The sequence below is a fragment of the Fringilla coelebs genome, assembly GCF_963513975.1.
Source record: "Fringilla coelebs genome assembly, chromosome: 27".
Lineage (NCBI taxonomy): Eukaryota > Metazoa > Chordata > Aves > Passeriformes > Fringillidae > Fringilla > Fringilla coelebs.
The window spans coordinates 3,384,615-3,404,804 of NC_140053.1; the positions used below are offsets into that span (position 1 = coordinate 3,384,615).

A 20,190-nucleotide genomic window follows, 5' to 3' on the forward strand; every position below is an offset into this window, starting at 1 on the left:
CAGAGGGTTCACAACAGAAACCTGAGCAGCATGCTGTGGAAGGTTTTGTTATGCTTTTAATTAACATTTGAAACACATAAGGCATATGGTAACATTTGACAGAGGAGCAGTACACATTGTAGTGATGTAAACAGCAGTGGCACAGTTGTCTTCTGTCCAACTTGGTTACACAAAAAAGCGAAATATATTTTTTAAACAAAAGATTTGCTATGTGTCTGTAGGATGAGCAGCACTCGTATCACAAATCTGCAAATCAACACAATTCAGACAGTACAGACCAGACCATATGCTGCAAGAGGCTCACTCAGAGTCTAACACATTTCACATCATGCTCATGTACTACTTGCCAATAACACTTTGCCATCACGAGGGCTCAGCACACCAGAGGCTTCAGGCAACCCGAGTGGTTTAACACCTATGGTAGCAGCTGTCAGCAGGCAGGAGCCTGCACCAGCTGAAGCCTCACACCCACAGTGCTTCTTACTTCTCCCTGGCCAATCCATTCTAGTTTAATACAGGTGTCTGAAACAAAACCCAGAGCTGAACTCCTGCCCAGAGCACTGGGCAGGGGCCACCTCTGCTCCCTTCCCCTCCTGCAGTCAGCTTGCAACACAAGTGAGCTTCAGAGAGTCAAAAATTGGGAACTGCTGCCTGGTGATAGCAAAGGAGTTGAATTTTGTCCAAGACCAGCAGCACCAGGCTGGGAGGCCACTACAGCAATGACAGGAGAGGCACTGGCACCGAGCCCCCTGCAGCAGGCGGGGCTGGGGGTGCCTCCTCCACTCACCAACTCCTTACACTTCCACTTGGACTCCTCATGGCACAACCTTTGAGTCAAGACAATCAGTAAAATAAACATTAAATTGCACTTCTGGAATGGCACACATGATTAAGTACAGGAATCTCCCAGTTCATCAGTAGCACAACCTTGCCCTAAACAAGGAACATTGAATGGAATGATTTTTATCCTAGGGTTTCATTTTGGTTTTTTTGCTTTGGTCCTCAGTACACAAACTGGCTGGTTAACTGGATTAAGACACTTGAAGTTGTTTCACACAGGTTCTATACTTAACTGGCCCATAAAAAAGAAAAGTAAAAAACCAAAATACAACCAACCACACCCACCAGGAGCAGAACTTTGAGCAGGGGCAGAGGATTGCAAGGTTACATTTAATCTCGGTCTTCCTGTAGAAAACACTGTTGCTACCAAGAGACACAGAATAGTCAGTGCTGACCTCGAACAGGCAGTAACTGCTCGGCACTCCTGCCTTGATAAGGGCTTCTGGAATTTCTACATAGAAAGACATGTGAGCCCAAAAAGAGCCAGGAGCTAGGATTGTTTCTAAAGAGCCAAGGCTGGAGCAGCTGATAAAGCCTCACCCTGGAGCCAAACAGCTGCCCTGGGAAAGACAAGAGCTTTACAACAGGTATCAGGGACTGGGGGGTACAGAAGCACCAGGTCAGCCCCAGAAAGGCTGGAGCACCTGGGGAGAGAACAGCTAACTCATGGAAAGTCCAACAACATCACCAGTGTTCACAAAACAGAGCTAATAAGAGTCAAAACAGTGTTTTGGCAATACTTTGAAAGGCCAGAATGGAAAAGGCCCCAGTGACTTCCTAGTCATGTAGCAGAAGGCACTGAGATGCTGTTTGCTGTGGCACACAGGAGGCAGCAGGGCAGAGGGGTCTGGTGGGAGCTCTGAGAGCCCTGCCACACTGCCTGACCCAAGGCCATCCACATAAGGCACTGAGCACGAGATTGGCTCAGGAAAAAGCAGGGAGAGAAAGGATGTTGCTATGAAACACACCATAACAGCTATAACAGCTTTCCCTTTTACAATCAGAAGATGTGCAGGGTTGTGTGCCTTTTGAGCATGCTGCCCTGGCATCAAGGTGAAGTCCAGTTTCTCAGAGGAACAGGTCCAGACTTTCCATTTCAGCAATTTAAACAGTCCTTCTGTTTTCACACCTGGTAAAGCAGCATTAGGACAGTGTTGGATTCAATCTAAATCAGCACAACAGGGCAGGTTGAAAGAAGCAGCAAGATTTTGGATTCAGAAAGGTAAAAAGTTGTGCTTGAGAGTTCCATCAGCCTGTGTTTATGAAGTTCAAGAGATGAACTGACAGGGATCTGTGAGAGGACTCCAGCACTCCTCTGAGGCTGAAGGGAACAGGATTGTTGCAATACTTAAAATTAGCCAGGGGAAAACCCCTGGAAGCTGTGCCAGTGCATTTCTAAAGAACTCTGCATTTCCAAAGAACTCTGGACTGAACCCAAGCACCTGAACCCCAAGCTGCACTGGCAGCCAGGAATCCCACTGAGCAGGCTGAGGGAGAATTCAGAGGGGAACTCCAGCCCTGTGTGGCATGGGCTCTCTTGGGTGGTGATGGGGCTGTGTGCCCAGCCCTGTGCCCAGCCCTGTGCCCAGTGGGTACCTGCCCTCCTTGAGCCCTGGGCCCTCCCTGTGGGCTAGTTAAGCAGGATTCTAATCTCAAGGTTTTGCTTCTGAAGCACAAGTTTTTCCATGATGGGCAGCTCTTCTTAGTGCCCTTGGGTTTACCATTTCAAATCCAAAATGAAGCCCAAAGGCCACACCTACAACCTATGCCAAGTAAGCACTGAGAGCACCAGAGCTGCAAGGAGGGTGCAGTGGGAAGGAGAGCATCAGCCAGGGCTCAAGGTGGGCTGAAGGACAGCATCAGCCAGGGCTCAAGGTGGGCTGAAGGACAGCATCAGCCAGGGCTCAAGGTGCTCACAGAGCTGGGCTTGGGTCTCTACACAGCTCTGTTTCCAAATACACACAAGGGAAGAAAAGTAGAAGAGGAAACAGTTCTGGTATAGGGAGGAGCATCCCAGGCAGCTCCTAAACCCTCAGTGCTGGAGCCCCAAGACACAGATTCAGGGGGGAAGAGTCAAGCCCTGCTGCAGCAGATGAGCTAGGAGACAATGGAGAACTGCTCAGAATGTGCAGGTAAAGAGGCACATTGACACACAGCTGGGCTGTTCAGCATCCAACTGCTACCCTGGCAACAGCTTGGCCACAGGGAGAGCCAGCCCAGGCCACTGGGCAGCCAGCCCACAGGAGTGGCTCTTGAAAGTTCCTTCCCAAACTGCAACACCTCCTCAGTGCACAGGGCACTGCACAAAGCATTAATAGGGGATTATTTTGTTTCCACCTCAGTGAAGTCCAATTCAACACTGCAGCCCTTGGAAATACAAAGACAAGGGTGAAGCCCTAACAATACCAACTTGGAGCCCAACATAATAAAGCACAGAGCCAACATCAATTTTCCAGTTGTTTGAGACACAGTTGAATCCTTATGGTCTCTAAGAATCAGACACTGCTCAGATCTCTCTATACAATTTGGAAATAGAAAATGGACAGGATCAGGTTATCTAATTGAAACTTTTCTTCTCTAGTCAAGCATAGCCCAGCCCAGCCTGTCAGGGTATTTACAGACTGCACAGAGAAGTGACTGCAAATGGAGTATGATCTGCAATAGACTCCAAATTGCCAGGATGGCCAAGGCAAAACATGAGCTGTTAATATCTGGCTGTGTTAGTGGCCTACAAAAAGCAGAGGGAATAGAGCTGGGTTAGTGTGAACAGAAGAGAAACCCCTGCTTGAATGAAACTAGGCCAGCTGTGGTTTTCCTTTGGCTGTGGAGAAAACATCCTACATTTGGCCAATCCTCTGCTGAACAGGCTTCCCAAAGCTGACAGTGCAAACGCTTCAGCAGGGCTCAGTTTCTGCAGAGACACTTGGCAGTTGTTACAGTACATTGTGCCTTGACTTTACAGTGACAGGCTGTGCAGTTGTTAGCCACCAACTGCTTGGAAGCTTCAGCCTCACTGCCTGAGAAAAAAGAGGTTAGTCTGGAAATTCAGTGGAGAAACAAGTGGTTAGAAAGCAGTATGAAATAAAGAGGCCTCAAAAGAGAGAGCAGGAGGCATATCTGGCAAAGGGTCAGTCACAACAAGAGCATGCAAACCTCATCTGAATGATAACCATGATGTTCTTGTACTGGTGAAAGATGGGAGATACTGATCTGTCCATTTCCAGGTCCCAAAGAGATCAGGGAGTTAAACCACGAATTCATAATCTGCATTCATCTCTTCTCCTTAGTTCTCTGCTTTTTTAGATTCTTCCTTGGGTGCTTCAGGAACCAGGATGACTTTTCCAACATTCTTCTTTTCTTGCATCTGCTTCATAGCCTCTGCCACCTGGAAGCAAAAGGAGTCTGGTAAGACCCCCACGCACTGCAGAGAGCATCCATGCCCCTCCTGGGCCCCTCAGCACCCCCAGAGCAGTCTGATAACTGGGAGACAGCTTTCCTGGAGTTCAAGCCAGTCCCAAGCATTCAGGTGTGTTTTGGACAGACCTGGCCAACTACCCCAGCAGGCCTATAGGAAACTATCAAGAATTCACACAGCCCAACCTTGACACACACAAGGAGGCTCTGCTCACACAAATGTGGAAGTGCAGGGTGTCTCACTCTCCAAAGGGAGGAATCCAGCCATCTGCCAGCAGGACAAAGCCTCCACCAGCTACACAAAACAGCACATGCACAGAATTGTATCATTTTTATCATTGTTTTTAAGCACCTGGGTCAGGCCTGGAACCAAAGCTTTTGCATCAGACTAGCTCTCAGGTATGAACACTGACTATCATCACTAAATTCTTTGCTCCTCTGCAGCAGATCCTGCCCCAGCATTCCCAAGGGAAGAGCCTGGCTCTGCCTGGACACATCAATGCAATAACCCTGAGCACAGCAGAGCTGCTGGAAAACCTGCTGCTCCCTTCTAATATCCTCATTCTGCTTCACTGCCTGGGCTCTTTTGCACTCTTGGAAGGGCAGCAACAACCTTCCCATCTGTCTGCTTAATTACAGGCTACTCAGGGCAGGCTGCAGTGTGATGTACAACCCAGCCCCCTCCTGGCTGCTGCTGCCCAAGGAGCACAGCTGAGCACCTGCCCTGCTCCACAGGGACACTGTCTGGCACTGCCCAGCCCCCTGCTTTGGAGCACAACAGCCCAGCCACTTTATTCAGCCTTAATATTTTAAAAGGAATAAAACTCAGACTCAGAATGCCTGGGAACAGATGGTTATTAGACATTTTCAACAGTTCAGGCCCCATGGACAAGGTGCTCACTCTGTACAGTATGTCAGCTCAGGCTCACCTGGTCAAAGGGCCACACAGAGTCTATTTTGGGCTTGATTTTGCCTTGGCTGTACAGGTTAACCAGCTTGGCTACAACACTTCTGAGAAGCTCAACTTCTTCATCCATATATCCAAGGTGGTAGCCACACACAGCCTTGTTCTGGTGCAGGAGCTGCAAGGCAGTGATGCTGAACTGGTTCCACCAGGTTTTAGCCATGGCCATGAGGTTCTTCTTCTGCCCAGTGAGCAGGTTTGCTACACCTGAAAAGAAGGCAAGGCACAGGTGAGCTGGAACACAACACAAGAGGCAATGGGCATCCCATGGAACAGCTCAGACCAGGCACAGTGAGGGACAGAGCTGAGAACTGACCACAGCAGGACCTGCCCAGTCGACCCTCAATGGAAACAGACACCTGCCTCAGCCTCAAGATAAGCAGAATTTGGATTATCAGCACTCATGTGGCAAAAATGCACATGAGACCTGCAGAAATGCAGAACACCTACTCTCTTTGGCCCTCCTAAGGCAGCAGCAGTGCAGCTAGGAGGGCTGGCAGAGGTAAGAAAGGGTTACAAGTGACATCCAGCCAGGCTGGCAGGACAACTTTCCCCTTCTCCTCCAGCCCTGCTTCTCCAGGGGAATCACAAGCTCCAGTGGCTGGGACACCAAAGCAGCACACTGCTGCAAGTGTCTGGAATCCCACTGGGGGTTGTGTGAGGGCTTTGTCTGTGGGACAAAATCACAGTGTTCCAGGGCTGGGGAATGGAGAGATAAGTATTCAGTAGCCTCAAACCTCATCTCCCACACATCCTCTAAAAGAAAAGCAAGGCTGTGCATTAACTCAGCTTAGACAAAGCAGCTATGCCAGTATTCCTCCCTGAGGACATTCCAGCTTCCCCTGCAGGCACCAGCTTTTACTCCAAGAGAGATTTCACCAGGGAGGGAGGGAGGAAAGAGCCTTGCAGGCTGTGAACACAGCTCTGGGGACAAGGCACAAATCTCACTCCCCCTCAGTGCCTCACCAAGCCAAAACATCCTAAAGACCTTAATGAAATAAAAGATGAAATAAAAGAACTGAAACACAGGGTGCAGTGAGGAATAGTGTCCCTGGCAGCCATGGAGCATTTCTGGATCCCATTCCACCATCACACAGCCCCTGAGTTTTTTGCCCACACTCACCATAAGTGATGAGTTTGCCCATCGGCTTCAAGAGGTTAAAAGCTTTGGATGTATCAGCTCCTCCCAGAGGGTCCAGGACAATGTCAACACCTAGAGAGGGAATTGGAAGTAAACAGAAGCTTCTTTGCAATTGAAAGAAATGCAAGACAGCTGCACAAGTCCTCCATCACATCATACCTTTGGGAGAGATTTTCCGGACCTCCTCTGCATAATCCATGGTTCTGTAGTCAATGGGGTGAGCAACTCCACTCTCCTTGAGGGACTCGTGCTTGGAGGCAGATGCTGTGCCAAAAATGGTGACATTTTCTACAGTCTTGCACAGCTGGATGGCAGCAGTTCCCACACCACCTGAAAATCAGCAGTATCAAAGATTTAGAAGCAAACAGCCCCAGCAGTCAGAAGAATTTCTGAGTAGGTAAATTATCCCTGCCTGTACCAAACCACACAGCACAGCAGCCTGGGGAATGGAGGCTCTGCCTGGTGAGGTTGGTGCCTGGGACACTGGGAGAGACTGACCCCAGCTGCTGGGAAATGGGGTCAGCACAAAGCCTGCATCTCTGCCAGGTGACATTTTGTCAGTCCAGCCCCATTCTGACCATTTCCTCACCCATGTCATTTATTCAGAAGCTGCACGGTGAAACCAAGAGTCTCAGCATGGTCTGGCAACAATTATTTACCTGCAGCCATGTGGATGAGGACACTCTGGTTGGGTCTCAGGTTTCCAAAGTCAAACAGAATCATGTAGGCAGTGATGTAGTTGACAAGAAGAGCAGCAGCTTCCTCGAAGCTCATCCCCTCAGGCATTGGGAAGGTGTGACTGACCGGCACATTCACCACTTCTTGCCAGAGCCCTGACCTGGCCAGCACCATTACCTTATCACCAACCTAAAATCAGAGGACAAGGTGGTCTGAAACAAGCCCCCGAGGCTGGCAGAAGCCATCAGACAGAGCCTTGCTATGTCAGAGCTAGTGCATCCACACTGCTCTCTGTGCAGAGGTCTGCAGGGACTGCAGCAGCCCTGGACTCAGGCAGGAGAGCACAGCTGGTTTAACCCCCTCCTCACCGGGAGGCTGCAGCACAGAACCTCTCACCACAGACCTGGGCACGCACCAGGAGCCCCAGAGACCACAGGCACCCCAGGCTCTGGCTTTGTAGCGGTACCCAAACCCAAACTGCGGTTGCCCAAACAGACATTGGATTCGTGCTGGATCCCCCACAACACAAGAGGGATGAGGGTCATGTCCTGCCCTTCTTGCCCAAGCTAAACACCAAAAAATATTACTGCTGCTCCCTGCCATCATCCTGCCAAGAGGCAGAAGCCTTTGGGAATCGCTTAGTAGCATCAATCATGGAAAATGCACGTCCAAACTGAGGAAAACCTCCCGAATCTAAGGCACACGGCCTCCCCAGCTCCTCCCGCGGCACGGGCCCGTCGGGCGGCAGCGCTCCCGTTCTCCCGGCGCGGCCCCGGCCGGGGGATGCCCGCCCTGCCCCTTTGTCCCTGCCCTTTGTCCGCCGCCGAATCCCCGGCGGCTCGGATCGCTCGGGTCCCGCCGGGACTCCCGGGGCCAGCGGGCGCGGCCCGGGGCGGGCTCGGCACCTCGGCCGGTTCGGGGCCGGCGGGCCGGGCCGCGCTCACCTGTCGGTCGCGGACGCCGTCGCCGAGGGCGCGGACGGTGCCGGCGCACTCCATGCCGGGGCAGACGGGCGGCGGCGGCAGGCGGTCGTACAGGCCCTGCCGCGCCATCAGGTCGGCGAAGTTGAGCCCGCAGGCGCGGACGCTGACCGAGACCTCCCCGGGCCGCGGCTCCGCGCCGCGCCGCGCCTGCACCTTCACCTTGTCGTAGCCGCCGAACCCCGTCAGCACCAGCGCCCGGTGCTCCGCCGCCTCCCCGCCGCCCGCCGGCGGCTCGGGGCCGGGGACCGGCTCGGGGGCGGCGGGGGCCGGGGCCGGGGCCGGCTCGGCGGACATGGCGGTGCGGAGCGGCGAGAGCGGCTGCGGGCGCGGCGGCGGCGGCGGCGGGCGGGGAAGGGCCGGGGCGCGGCGGGGGCGGAGCGGCTCGGGCGGGGCAGCGCCGAGCGGCGGCGGCGGCGGGCGGGGCGGGAAGCCCGGCCGGCCCCCGGGCCCGCTCCCCCTGCCGTACCGCCGCGGAGCATCTTCTCCTCCGCACGCCTTTTTTTGTACTTATATTCTTTTTTTAAAATTTATTTTTGTTTTCCTGATTGATTCCTTTCGAGCGAACACGCTGCTCGGGTCCTTCCTGGGGACATGGTGGAAATGGCAGTTTTGCTGGAGCATCATTTCCCTGAGTTACTTTTCTAATTTATAGTGCGGAAATCCTGACACTTGCGGGGAGCTCAGCGGCTCTGCGGCAGGGAGGAGGCACGGGCTCCACAGAGGTCGGAGGGAGGAACTGAGTTCTAATCCTGCAGTTTAAGACAAATAAATTCGGCAGCGTGTGCAGACAGATCGCTGGATCCAGCCTCTCTTTCTGTCAGCAGACATCAGCCTCCCCCATGAGCTCACTGCTCGGGTCCCTGATGTCGCACCGGGAATGTGTGCACACTCCCATTTCCATCGGGAATGCCGATTCGGTGCCATTTTGTGTGTGCAGAGCACAACAGAATCCACGCCTCGCTTATCTGATCTTGATGAGCCCGTCCCTAACAACCCGCAGCCACTGCAGGGAGACTGCTCAAGCGAGCAAATCAGAGAGGCCCCGAAACAGAAAAATATCCATGCCCAAAAAGAAAACACAAACCACCTCGAGGATAATCAGTGTGCTGGGAAATTTCTGTCATTCCCAAGCCAAGCAAAACCCTGCACAGGGCACTGCCAGCACTGTGGCAGCTCTGGCTGGCCCACGGATCAGCAAACCCTGGTGAAAAATGCGTATTTTATGACTGGCTTTTGGCAAATATTAAAATGAATATGATATGTGTTGTGTTAGAAAGTGATGCTGTATTAATTTTCTTAAGTAGTGTGTTAAATATACTTTTAGGTTATAACATAAGGTTAAAATAGAAACTATGCTACATAGGATACTTTTTTAAAAGAAAGGACTCACACTGAGATAGCAGCTACAGGACACCTAAATCTTTCAGAGAAAGAGAATTTATTGCTCCATTATCAGAAGAAACAAACTTCTTCCTGCCTTGCTCAGCCATGAAGACACCATCAGGATTCAGAGGAAGAAGCTGGCACTGCCCAGACAGAATCCTGTGTGTGAATGGAATTGATGCATCATGTGTGAGGTGTATGAATATGCAACAGGCTGTTGCTTTTAAGGGTTAATCCTCTGTTAACATGGGTCCTTTTTGGGCTTATTTTCCTCAGAAAGAGGTACCTGGACTGTCCATAACTCTTTGTTTTTATTGTCTCATATTGTCATAATCCTAATTGTCCAAATTTTTAACACTCTAACTATATTCCTATTTTTATAACCATTTTGTGACTACTAAACTTTAAAAATTTTAAAAACAAGTGATTGGCATTATTCACACTGGCATCTCCAGGGCCTTTGCTGGCTGCAGGAGGCCCGGTGTGAGCTGCTGAGCTGTGCTGCAGGAGCTCTGCATGGCTGTGCCTGTGTCCTGCAGGATGCTCCAGGCTGGGCTGCAGGAGCTCTGCATGGCTCTGCTCTGCAGGATGCTCAGGCTGGGCTGCAGGAGCTCTGCATGGCTGTGCCTGTGCTCTGCAGGATGCTCTAGGCTGAGCTGCAGGAGCTCTGCATGGCTGTGCCTGTGCTCTGCAGGATGCTCCAGGCTGGGCTGCAGGAGCTCTGCATGGCTGTGCCTGTGTCCTGCAGGATGCTCAGGCTGGGCTGCAGGAGCTCTGCATGGCTGTGCTCTGCAGGATGCTCCAGGCTGGGCTGCAGGAGCTCTGCATGGCTGTGGCTGTGTCCTGCAGGATGCTCCAGGCTGGGCTGCAGGAGCTCTGCATGGCTGTGCTCTGCAGGATGCTCAGGCTGGGCTGCCCTGACCCTGGCAGCGCCTGGGACTGCTCAGGAAGAGGAGCACAAAGACAGGAAAGGAGGCAGGAGGACAGAGCCTGGGGCAGGCTGCTCATGGTGTGTGGCAGATTTATGGGTGTTGGGGTGGCTGCAGTGGGAACAAGGAGGAAATCGTGTCCAGTTGCACGGCAGGATCACAGTACAGCTTCACCCTTTGATTGCTGTTGGTCAGCTCTGGGAAATACAGATGTGCTTTCCAGATATGTGGGCACATCCCACAGCCCAGATTAGAAAGAAACAGTCAAAACCATCCTCTGTCTTCTGCTGTGCCTTGGTTTGGAAAGCCAGGTGCCAGCCAAGGAAGGCAGGAGCCTCCCCTGAAATGGAGAATGCAAACCCTCCCCACCCCTCTGAATTGCCATGAATTTTAAATTTAGGGGCTCTCAGGCAAAAAAAAAACTTATGGGAGCAGGAAATAACAGTTCTTTAATAGGGAAGAAAATAAAAGGATAAAATAAACAATGCAGTACACTAGAACAACATTGACAGAGTCAGAACTCAACCTGACACCCTGTGGGTGTTGGCAGGAGTACCATGGAATTGTGGCTGCAGCCCTCCTGCAGTGTCAGGGGTGGTTCTGCTGGAGCAGAGATCCTGTAGAAAAAGGGTGCAGTCTGCCTCTGAAGATCCAGTGGAAGAAGAGGCAGCTGCTGTTCCTCTGGGAATCCAGTGGGAAGCTGTGCTGGTGTGTCAGAACCTCCAGATTATATCTGGGTAGGAATGCTTGGCTCCTCCCTCTGGGCTCACATCTCCCAGTGGGATGCTGTAGCTCTTATCAGCCAGGCAGGGACATTCAATAGTCTGTTATCAGCAGGTGTCTCCCCAGGGGGAGGAGGGATTGTGATCACTCAGATAGAGATAAGGCAAACTGCCCACTTGACAAAGACAACTGCCACACAGATGGTGATAGAATACATCCTGCCTTGCAATCTGGGACATACTGCTCTTCCTAGGAGCTTTCCTAGCCTCTCTTCCTTCAGTGATTTACATTCACAGCTGTCAGGGCTCTTGTGGTGGATGAAACCAAAGGTGGATGCTGGCCCAAAGGGAGCCTCTATCCTCCCCAGAGTTCAGGGATGATCCCCAGAGACTGGGTGGTCAGTGAAGGCAGTGGATTTGGGAAGTCAGATTCCTCTTCTGAGGGACTGCTCCAGGTGTGTGAGGCTCTGGAGCAGCTTGGACAGGACAGGGACATTTCTGCACAGAGGCAGGTCCCTGTGGAAGGGCAGGACTCCCTTTCTGCCTTGGTCTCTTTCGTGTTTCTGAGTCAGTTTTTCCTTATCAGCTCAGTCAGTAACATTGTCCCTGTAAATCCTTCCCCATGTCACTTTGTGTCCTGCTGGGGTTGTTTTCTCACTGGGTTAAGGTCAGCCCTGGCCTGCTGCTGCTCTGGAGTTGGTGTGAGTAAGGCTGTTTTGGGGAGCAGGCTGGCAGCTGCTGGTGTGCAGGGCAGGGGCTGGGCATGTGCAGCTGGCACACCCTGAGCTGGGACCCCCAGCACACCTGGGGGAACATCAGCTGCTGGGAAATGGGCTCAGCATGAAACCTGCATCCCTGCATCTCTGGGACATCAGCTGCTGGGAAGGGGGCTCAGCATGAAGCCTGCATCTCTGCATCTCTGGGACATCAGCTGCTGGGAAATGGGCTCAGCATGAAGCCTGCATCCCTGCATCTCTGGGACATCAGCTGCTGGGAAATGGGCTCAGCATGAAGCCTGCATCCCTGCATCTCTGGGACATCAGCTGCTGGGACCCCCAGCACACCAGGGCACTGCCCACTGGGGACAGCACACTGGCAGCATTAGCTAGACAAGACTATTTCTCCCAGTGGAATTTCTGCCCACTGCTCTAGCCCAGCAAGCTCTCCAAATGTGAGATTTTGCTGCCACTCTGAATGGTGCTGACTTGTGATTTACAGCCAGAGGTGGGCACAGGCCACCGAGGTAGCTGTTCTCATTCTCTCTCTGCCAGACACTCGGCTTTCCAGCAGCCCTGCACCTCCCTGGAAGCTGCTGTCTTGCTTTTTCCTGCTGTTCTGCTTTTCCCAGCCTCCTGCAGCCCCCCTGATCCCCTGAAAGGGGTTGAGGAGGATGTGCCACAGCAGGAGCAGTGCCAGCTCCCCTCCCTGGCCCTTTGTTCCTTGTCCTTTTATTTCTACGAAGGGCTCCAGCACTCCCTCTCCTCTGCTCTCAAGGACATTTGAACAATGACCAGGCAAAAGATAAAAAAACCCAACTGGCAGCAGTTTTCTTGTCAGCAAGCAGCTGCCTGTGCCAGCTCCCAGGGCTGTCTCAGGACACAACCCCAGAGGCTCAGGCCCACAAAACCCTCACCTTGCAGGGCTCCCTGAGACCCCACCGTGGCCAGGGGCTGGCTGCTGCACGTGGGGTGGCTCCACCCCACAGGTGAGGTGCTCAGATTTGGGGTTCCCCAGTCCAGCTCTAGCCCTGACCTGGTGCCACCATCCCCCTGTCCTGCTCTGCTGGAGTTGCCCACGCTTCTTTCACCCTGCCCAAGCTGCAGGCCAGGGTAGGGCTGGGCTTGGGGAACAGCTGAAGGGCTGCAGTTTGGTGCAGGGACACTCACAGGGTGCTGGGACCCTTTCAGGGCTCTGCAGATTGGTATCCTGGCTCTACAGCAAGTGCTGATCTCGATCCATCTACCTGGATTTGTTGGGAACCCCAGAGAAAGATTCCTCCTGCCTCTGCTCTGCCTTTTTCTCATCCTTGCATGCAGAGTGTTGGGATGCACAGAGAGGGACACACAGACAAGATCCCACCTGCATCACAGGTACCAGGAGGGCTGTGCCTCCTGGTGACACTTTCTGTGCCTGTATCACAGTAAATGACATTTAGATTTGACAGCTAGAGCAGCAGGTGGAAGAGATCTGACAGAACCCCTCAGACACAGCTGCCACTCACAGCTGCAGCTCCCTGCGCTGCTGTTTTGATCACAGACAAATTGAGGCACTTGTCAAGTGCTAACTGAAGCTCAGTGAATGGCAGCTCGCTGCAGAAATCCTCCCAGCACAGAGCATCATTCCCACCAAGGCTGTGGGAACTCTCCAGCAGCAGAGGCTGTGGATGTGCAGAGGCAGTGAATGGCCTGGGGCCAGATTCCAGGTGTGCACAGAGCAGCCTCCTCCTCTGGAAGGAGGCGCTTTCTCCACTGCAGTCCTTGGAGAAATCGTGGGAAATGAGAATCAGGCTCCTTAACTTCAACCTTACGCCACAGCATCAATAATTTACTGACAATTATAGTCCCAAAATCACAGCTTAGCACATCCACATGCTGGGCATCCATGGGAACCCCATTATCTGCTCAGTGGGTTTCACCACTCTGAAAATGCACAGACTTGCCTCTGTGTGCTGAGGCTTTCTGGGATGCAGGAGGCAGGACTGGGCAGTGTGGCTGAGCCTTGGATCACAACCTGGTGTGAAAAATGTGCATTTTATGATTGGCTTTTTGCAAATATTAAAATGAATATTATATGTGTTGTGTTAGAAAGTGATGCTGTATTAATTTTCTTAATTAGTGTGTTAAATATAGTTTAAAGTTATAACATAAGGTTAAAATAGAAACTATGCTATGTAGGATACTTTTTTTTAAGATAGGAATGAGGTACTCATACTGAGATAGCAGCCACAGGACAGCCAAATCTTTCAGAAAAAGAGAATTTATTGCTCCATTATCAGAAGAAACAAACTACTTCCTGCCTTGCTCAGCCCTGAAGACACCATCAGGATTCAGAGGAAGAAGCTGACACTGCCCAGCCAGAATCCTGTGTGTGAATGGAATTGATGCATCATGTGTGAGGTGTATGAATATGCAACAGGCTGTTTCTTTTAAGGGTTAATCCTCTGTTAACATGGGTCCTTTTTTGGGCTTATTTTGCCCAGAAAAGGTACCCAGACTGTCTGTAACTCTTTGTTTTTATTGTCTCATATTGTCCTAAATCCTAATTGTCCAAATTTTTATTACTCAAATTATATTCCTATTTTATAACTATTTTATTATTACTAAACTTTTAAAATTTTAAAAACATGTGATTAGCATTTTTCACACGAATTTCTCTGCAGCACCACCACCTCTGCTGCTGTCTGAGGGCCCTTTTTTAAGATTTTCAATCATTGAATACACATTTTTCACACCTCCAGAGGCTCAGATCACTGTCTCCACACAGAGGAACCTGCAGCAGTAATTGAGGCATTGTGCTTCCTCAGCCTGCAGCACACATGCTCTGACTGCAGTCTTTCCAGGAGAAGCCTTGGCACTTGAATGCCTCCTTGCTTTAATCCCTGAGGTTGCTGAAGGATGGTGCTTTCATCTGATAGCATTTATGGACGGTTATAATGAGCTTTGGCTTGCTGAGATAAATTAAATTGCTCACCCAGAAGTGCAAACTTCATTAATGTCAGCAGTGAGTCAGATCAGCATTATTCTAGCTCAGAATGTAAACAGCCTGGACACATGAAAGGGGATTTGGCTGGGATTTTTTTTTCCTCTTTCTTTTTTTTAACCTTCCTAATTGCTGCTGACTTGTATTCTTTTGCTGCATCTCTACTGTTGGAATAAATCAGCCCAGACTCCATTTTCTCCACAGAGAAAGCCAATTCTTTATTCACCAAGCTCATATTTGTAGCAAATATCAGAAGGCACTGTGTTAAACCTAATTGGTCAGCAATGCAGTGAAACTCAGTTCATTAATATTGTATATTTCTCTGAAATTTTCTCTCTCTAGATATGTTTACATTTTTCCTTTGTGGGCTCTCATGGGACAAATTTCATTGTTTACACAGGTGCATTTGTTTTTCACCCTCAGAATAGATTGTTGTGTTAAATAAACTTCTCATTTGCATGAAGAAACATCAAGGCAAAACAATACATGTAGTGAACAAGAAACTGAGAGCAACCAGCAATAAGTCAGGAACAACAATTAAGAATATTTCAGATAATACACATAATTAGTAATACATGTGAAATTAGGTAATTAGGAATCTCTGAAATATTGTACCATCATCCCAGAGTCTGCAAACAGCCAACAAACCTCAATTTAGTGAGGGCTTGGATAATTATTTCCAGATAATAATTCCCAAGCTTACTCTAAAAATAGGTTCAGCTATCATATATAAAGGGTCAAATTGTCAAGTCAAAGTGACCTGAATCTAGTTTTGATGCAGAAAACATTTGGGTTTGTTGGCAAATTCTCCATCCAGGTAGAGCCAACACCTGGCCACTGCTCAGGCTCCAACTGGGAAGGAATTCCCTAAACACATTTTAAAACAAGGCTCTTAAGAATAGCAGTTATGAGTAAAGGCCTTGGGGTTAAAGACTAATCAAACCACCCAGTACTGGATCCCTCTGAAGTGTCCTTCAGGATTGAGATGCTTCAAACACAGCAAACTGCAGGAGTGCTTCCGTAATAATAACTGGGGGAAACCACTAGACCAACAGTTTGGAGGAAGTTTCAATAAACCTCAGGTATATTTTCTTGGAACTCTGAAAAATACTTTAAATTATGAGACAGCATTGGGTCAAACCACAGCGGCAGTGCAGGGACTAGCCAGAGAGCTCAGCTGGTCTAAGAGATGCCTAAGTGTCTAGAGAAGAAAAAAGGATCCTGAAATGACACATGTCTTTTAGATAATTACACAAAAAGGTGTTAAAGCATATAAGAAGCTGGTTATAAATACAGTAATAGCATTTTAGGAATGATGCCTATTATAAAATCAGTAAATTCACATCATGTAATCAGTACACCACGTAACCATCTTAGGAAATTGAGATAACACCTTTCTAAACAGTCATGTACCTATGACAGCAAAATGAAACAGAGGAAAACACTGAAACAGCTCACAATCAATAACAGCCATAATGTAGAATCATCACTGACTCTTCTGTGTTATCCATGGAAAATAAAACAGCAGAGATTGTAACAAGCAATAAAATCTTTGATGAAATCAAGGGTGAACAGGCTGTATATTTATCCACAAACAAGTGTTTGGCAGTGTTTCATCACAGCTGTTTTAGTCAGAGTCATCTCTTCAAAAAAACCACAACTCTATATCTCACAATGCAGAAAAGTGATATTTAACTGTCTATGATTGCAATGCAAGATGTAACCAGGAGTGTGTGTTCTATCACCAGCTGTTAAAACCAGGTGGGGCAGTGTTCTTTATCTCTTCCAGTCCTCCCTCCAGGAGCTATCTTCTGTTAATGGGCCATTAATTATTAATTATCTTCCTGTTAATGGGCCATTGAGTGTCCCTGCATGGCTGATAAGATTCCATCATCCCATAGGGAGATGCTCTGCCCAGGGGGAGGAGCCAAGCATTCCTACCTGGATATAATCTGAGGTTTGGCTCACCACAGCAGCCTTTTCCACTGGATTCCCAGAGGAAGACCAGACCCTTCTAAGCCTTCACTGGACCTTCAGAGGAAAACTCCAACCCTTCTCCAGGATCCCTGCTCCACCAGAACCACAGCTGGCACTGCAGGAGGGCTGAGCCACCATTGACTGGGACTGCTGCCACCACCCTGACCCACAGGGGGTCAGCTCCTATTCTTTGTCTGCTTCAGCAGTAAAGTTTTTTTACTGTGATCTAATTATTTCTAAAGAACTGCTGCAGATAAAATTCAAAGTTATAGGACTTAGTTAAGGACTTAAAATTAATTGCTGTAAGTAATCCTGGGAGAAGAGGAGAGCTGCAGGCCCACAGGGGAGTGGGATATTGTGGGGCAGTGCTGTGGCCTGGCAGGAAAAACCCAAAATGTTCTCAGGTGCAGGAGTGACAAATGATGTGAGCCTGGAGGAACCAAAGAAGATGATGAGGGAAGATTGGAGGAAAAAGAAAGAATTAGAAGAGCAGAGAAAACTTGGAAAAGCACCTGCCGAAGTGGATGAAGAAGGAAAAGATATCAACCCTCATATTCCTCAGTACATCTCCTCAGTACCATGGTACATAGATCCTTCTAAGAGACCCACACTAAAGCATCAGAGACCTCAGCCAGAGAAGCAGAAGCAGTACAGCTCCTCTGGAGATTGGTACAAACGAGGAGCTCAGGAGCACGCCGTGGCCACGAGGTACCGCAGAGGAGCCTGCGAGAACTGCGGGGCACTGACACACAAAAAGCAACACTGCATGGAGAGACCCAGGAAAGCTGGAGCAAAATACACAGGCAGGAATATTGCCCCAGATGAACACGTGCAGCCCCATCTGGTGTTTGGTTACGATGGGAAACGGGACTGGTGGAACGGTTATGACCCAGAGGAGCACAGGAAAATTGTTGAGGAATATTCCAAGGTTGATTTGGCCAAACGTGCACTGAAAGCACGGAAGCTTCAGGAGGAGCTGGAGCAAGTGAACTCCCCAAGACACCAGGGGGGAGAAGAGGAATCAAACTCACAGACAGAAAGAGATCATAGCAGTGAAGATGAGGACAAACACACAGATGGCATTGATATGCCTGGGCAGAACTTTGGCTCCAAAAGACGCATCACAGTGCGAAATTTACGTATTCGGGAAGATATTGCTAAGTACTTGAGGAACCTAGATCCAAACTCTGCTTATTATGATCCCAAAACAAGAGCAATGAGGGAGAACCCTTATGCCAGCACAGGCAGGAATCCAGATGAAGTTGGTTATGCTGGTGACAACTTTGTTCGCTACACGGGCGATGCCATTTCAATGGCACAGACTCAGCTCTTTGCCTGGGAGGCTTCTGACAAAGGCTCTGAAGTTCATCTTCAAGCAGAACCTACCAAATTAGAGCTCCTTTATAAATCTTTCAAAGCAAAAAAAGAAGATTTCAAGGCACAGCAGAAAGAAAGCATCCTAGAGAAGTATGGAGGACAGGAACATTTAGATGCTCCCCCAGCTGAGCTGCTGTTAGCTCAAACAGAAGATTATGTGGAGTATTCTAGGCATGGAACAGTCATCAGAGGACAGCAGAAAGTTATTGCTTGCTCTAAGTATGAAGAGGATGTGAAGATCAACAGCCATACATGCATTTGGGGTTCATACTGGAAGGAAGGGAAGTGGGGTTACAGGTGCTGTCACTCCTTTGTCAAGTACTCCTTTTGTACAGGGGAAACTGGGAAAGAAATTGCCAATACAGAGGGAGGTTTAATGGAAGAGCAGCCTGAGGAGGAAGAACACATGACAAAACCCAAAACACTGATGAAAATCCACCAAGAGAAACAGAAAGAGAAGAGAAAGAAGGAGCACAAGAAGAGCTCAAATTCTGACACCAGTGAGGGTGAAGAGAAAAAGAAGCAAGGAAAACTAAAAAAGGCTCTAAATGCTGAAGAGGCTCGACTTCTCCACATCAAAGAAATCATGCAGTCAGATGAGAGGAAGAGACCATACAACAGCCAGTATGAAGCCAGGGAGCCAACAGAAGAGGAGATGGAGGCCTACAGAATGAAAAGGCAGAGACCTGATGACCCCATGGCCTCTTTTCTTGGGCAGTAATCACAAGAGGCAACATTCCAATACACAAAGCTTTTCCCACAGTTGTTTACAACTCTCTGGACACTTAATTTTGCACATGTCTAAAATGGCACAAAGCTTTTTGTGCTCTGAAGAAATTTATGAAAGCTTCTTTCAGCAGACATGAGCAGCCTAGTAGTTACTGGAGTTTTGTAAATGTCTGTGTATGTACACAAATACAGCCACATATATATATAATGTATACATAAAATACATACACCTACTCTGTAAATTCTTGAAGGAGATCTGACTGAAATCCTGCATTTATTTGGCCAACTAATACATATTTATGTATTTGACCAACTAATGCATAAAGTTGTGATACAGTAAAACTGATTAGTCAGAAGAAATGGTCAGCAGGTGTGAATATAGAACAAAAATAGTTGACAAAAATTGACACAACTACTACTAGATTAAGTCTGGATTAAGACATTCTTGTGCAGCATGTGTTAAAAACTACAAACCAGACAATTTGGAGACACTGTGTCTGTAGACACCTCTAGTTGCAGTTGTGTGAGTTGGTTAAAGGTATATCTGTCATTCCTTTTCCTTGTTTTAAGTTCTAGGAGGAGGCAGGGTTGACTCAAAACATCCTGTTTAGATGTATCACGGGCACCATTAAATGTACTCTGAATTGTTTCGCTTTTTATGTACTTAAACCAGGAGCTGTCATGTTGTTGTGTTTCCCCCACACGTTTAGTAAATAGTGTTTTGATTTGAAAAAAAAAAAGAACAGAGCTGCAGAGGCCAAGCCATATCAATAACAGAGCAATTAAATTAAATATAGATGAGCTGTTCCCAATTGAGGGGAAGGTGCAGCCCCATAAAGGGAAGGGAAAACTCCACGGCTCTGTCCTGCGCTGCTGCACCTCTGTTCTTCCCCCTAAAACACTTGCGGTTGAAAAAGAAGAGGGGAAAAGGCAATAAAAAACAAAGCCTAAAAACCGCACACCGTAAGGGGGAAAATACAAAAAAAAAAAAGAAAAAAAAGCTGGAAAGGCACCAAGCGCCCGCGGCTCTCCTGGTGCGGAGCCGGAGTTCCGCGGGGAGCGCTGCCAGGGGGTCCAGCCCCGGCGGAGCCGCTGGGTCCGGAACGAAGCTTTGCTACAAAAATCCCGCTGGGAAACCGCTGGTCCCGCATTTTAGGAGTTCTGCGGTTGGACCAGACCCGCTGACACGGTCGGCACTCCCGTGCTCGCAGTCGCCGCGGTTCCCCCTGGAGCGGCGGCCGGGCAGGGGAGGATCTTCATCGTGCCGGAGGGAATTGTGCAAGGAAACGCAGCTGAGTCCCGGCTCCGAGCTCCTGGAGGTTTGTTTCTCCACCCGGTTTGAGTCTGGCCGCCC

General features: G+C 49.4%; 2 protein-coding genes across 2 annotated transcripts; one reads left to right on the top strand and one right to left on the bottom strand.

Moving 5' to 3' along the window:
- Positions 1–45: 45 nt before the first annotated feature.
- On the bottom strand, positions 46–8,375 carry VAT1 (vesicle amine transport 1). The gene is made up of 6 exons (XM_084222339.1): positions 7,982–8,375; positions 7,019–7,226; positions 6,519–6,689; positions 6,342–6,431; positions 5,184–5,425; positions 46–4,225 (listed from the first exon to the last, which is right to left on the bottom strand). Exons 1-6 carry the CDS (start codon positions 8,312–8,314, stop codon positions 4,124–4,126), a joined length of 1,146 nt encoding a protein of 381 aa, XP_084078465.1. The 5' UTR covers positions 8,315–8,375; the 3' UTR covers positions 46–4,123.
- An 8,749-nt stretch (positions 8,376–17,124) lies between these two features.
- LOC311163248 (pre-mRNA-splicing factor SLU7-like) lies at positions 17,125–18,828 on the top strand (the record flags this gene model as incomplete). The annotated part of the gene is made up of 1 exon (XM_084222018.1): positions 17,125–18,828. The coding sequence occupies one exon, from the start codon at positions 17,125–17,127 to the stop codon at positions 18,826–18,828; it is 1,704 nt and encodes a 567-aa protein (XP_084078144.1).
- Positions 18,829–20,190: the final 1,362 nt, after the last annotated feature.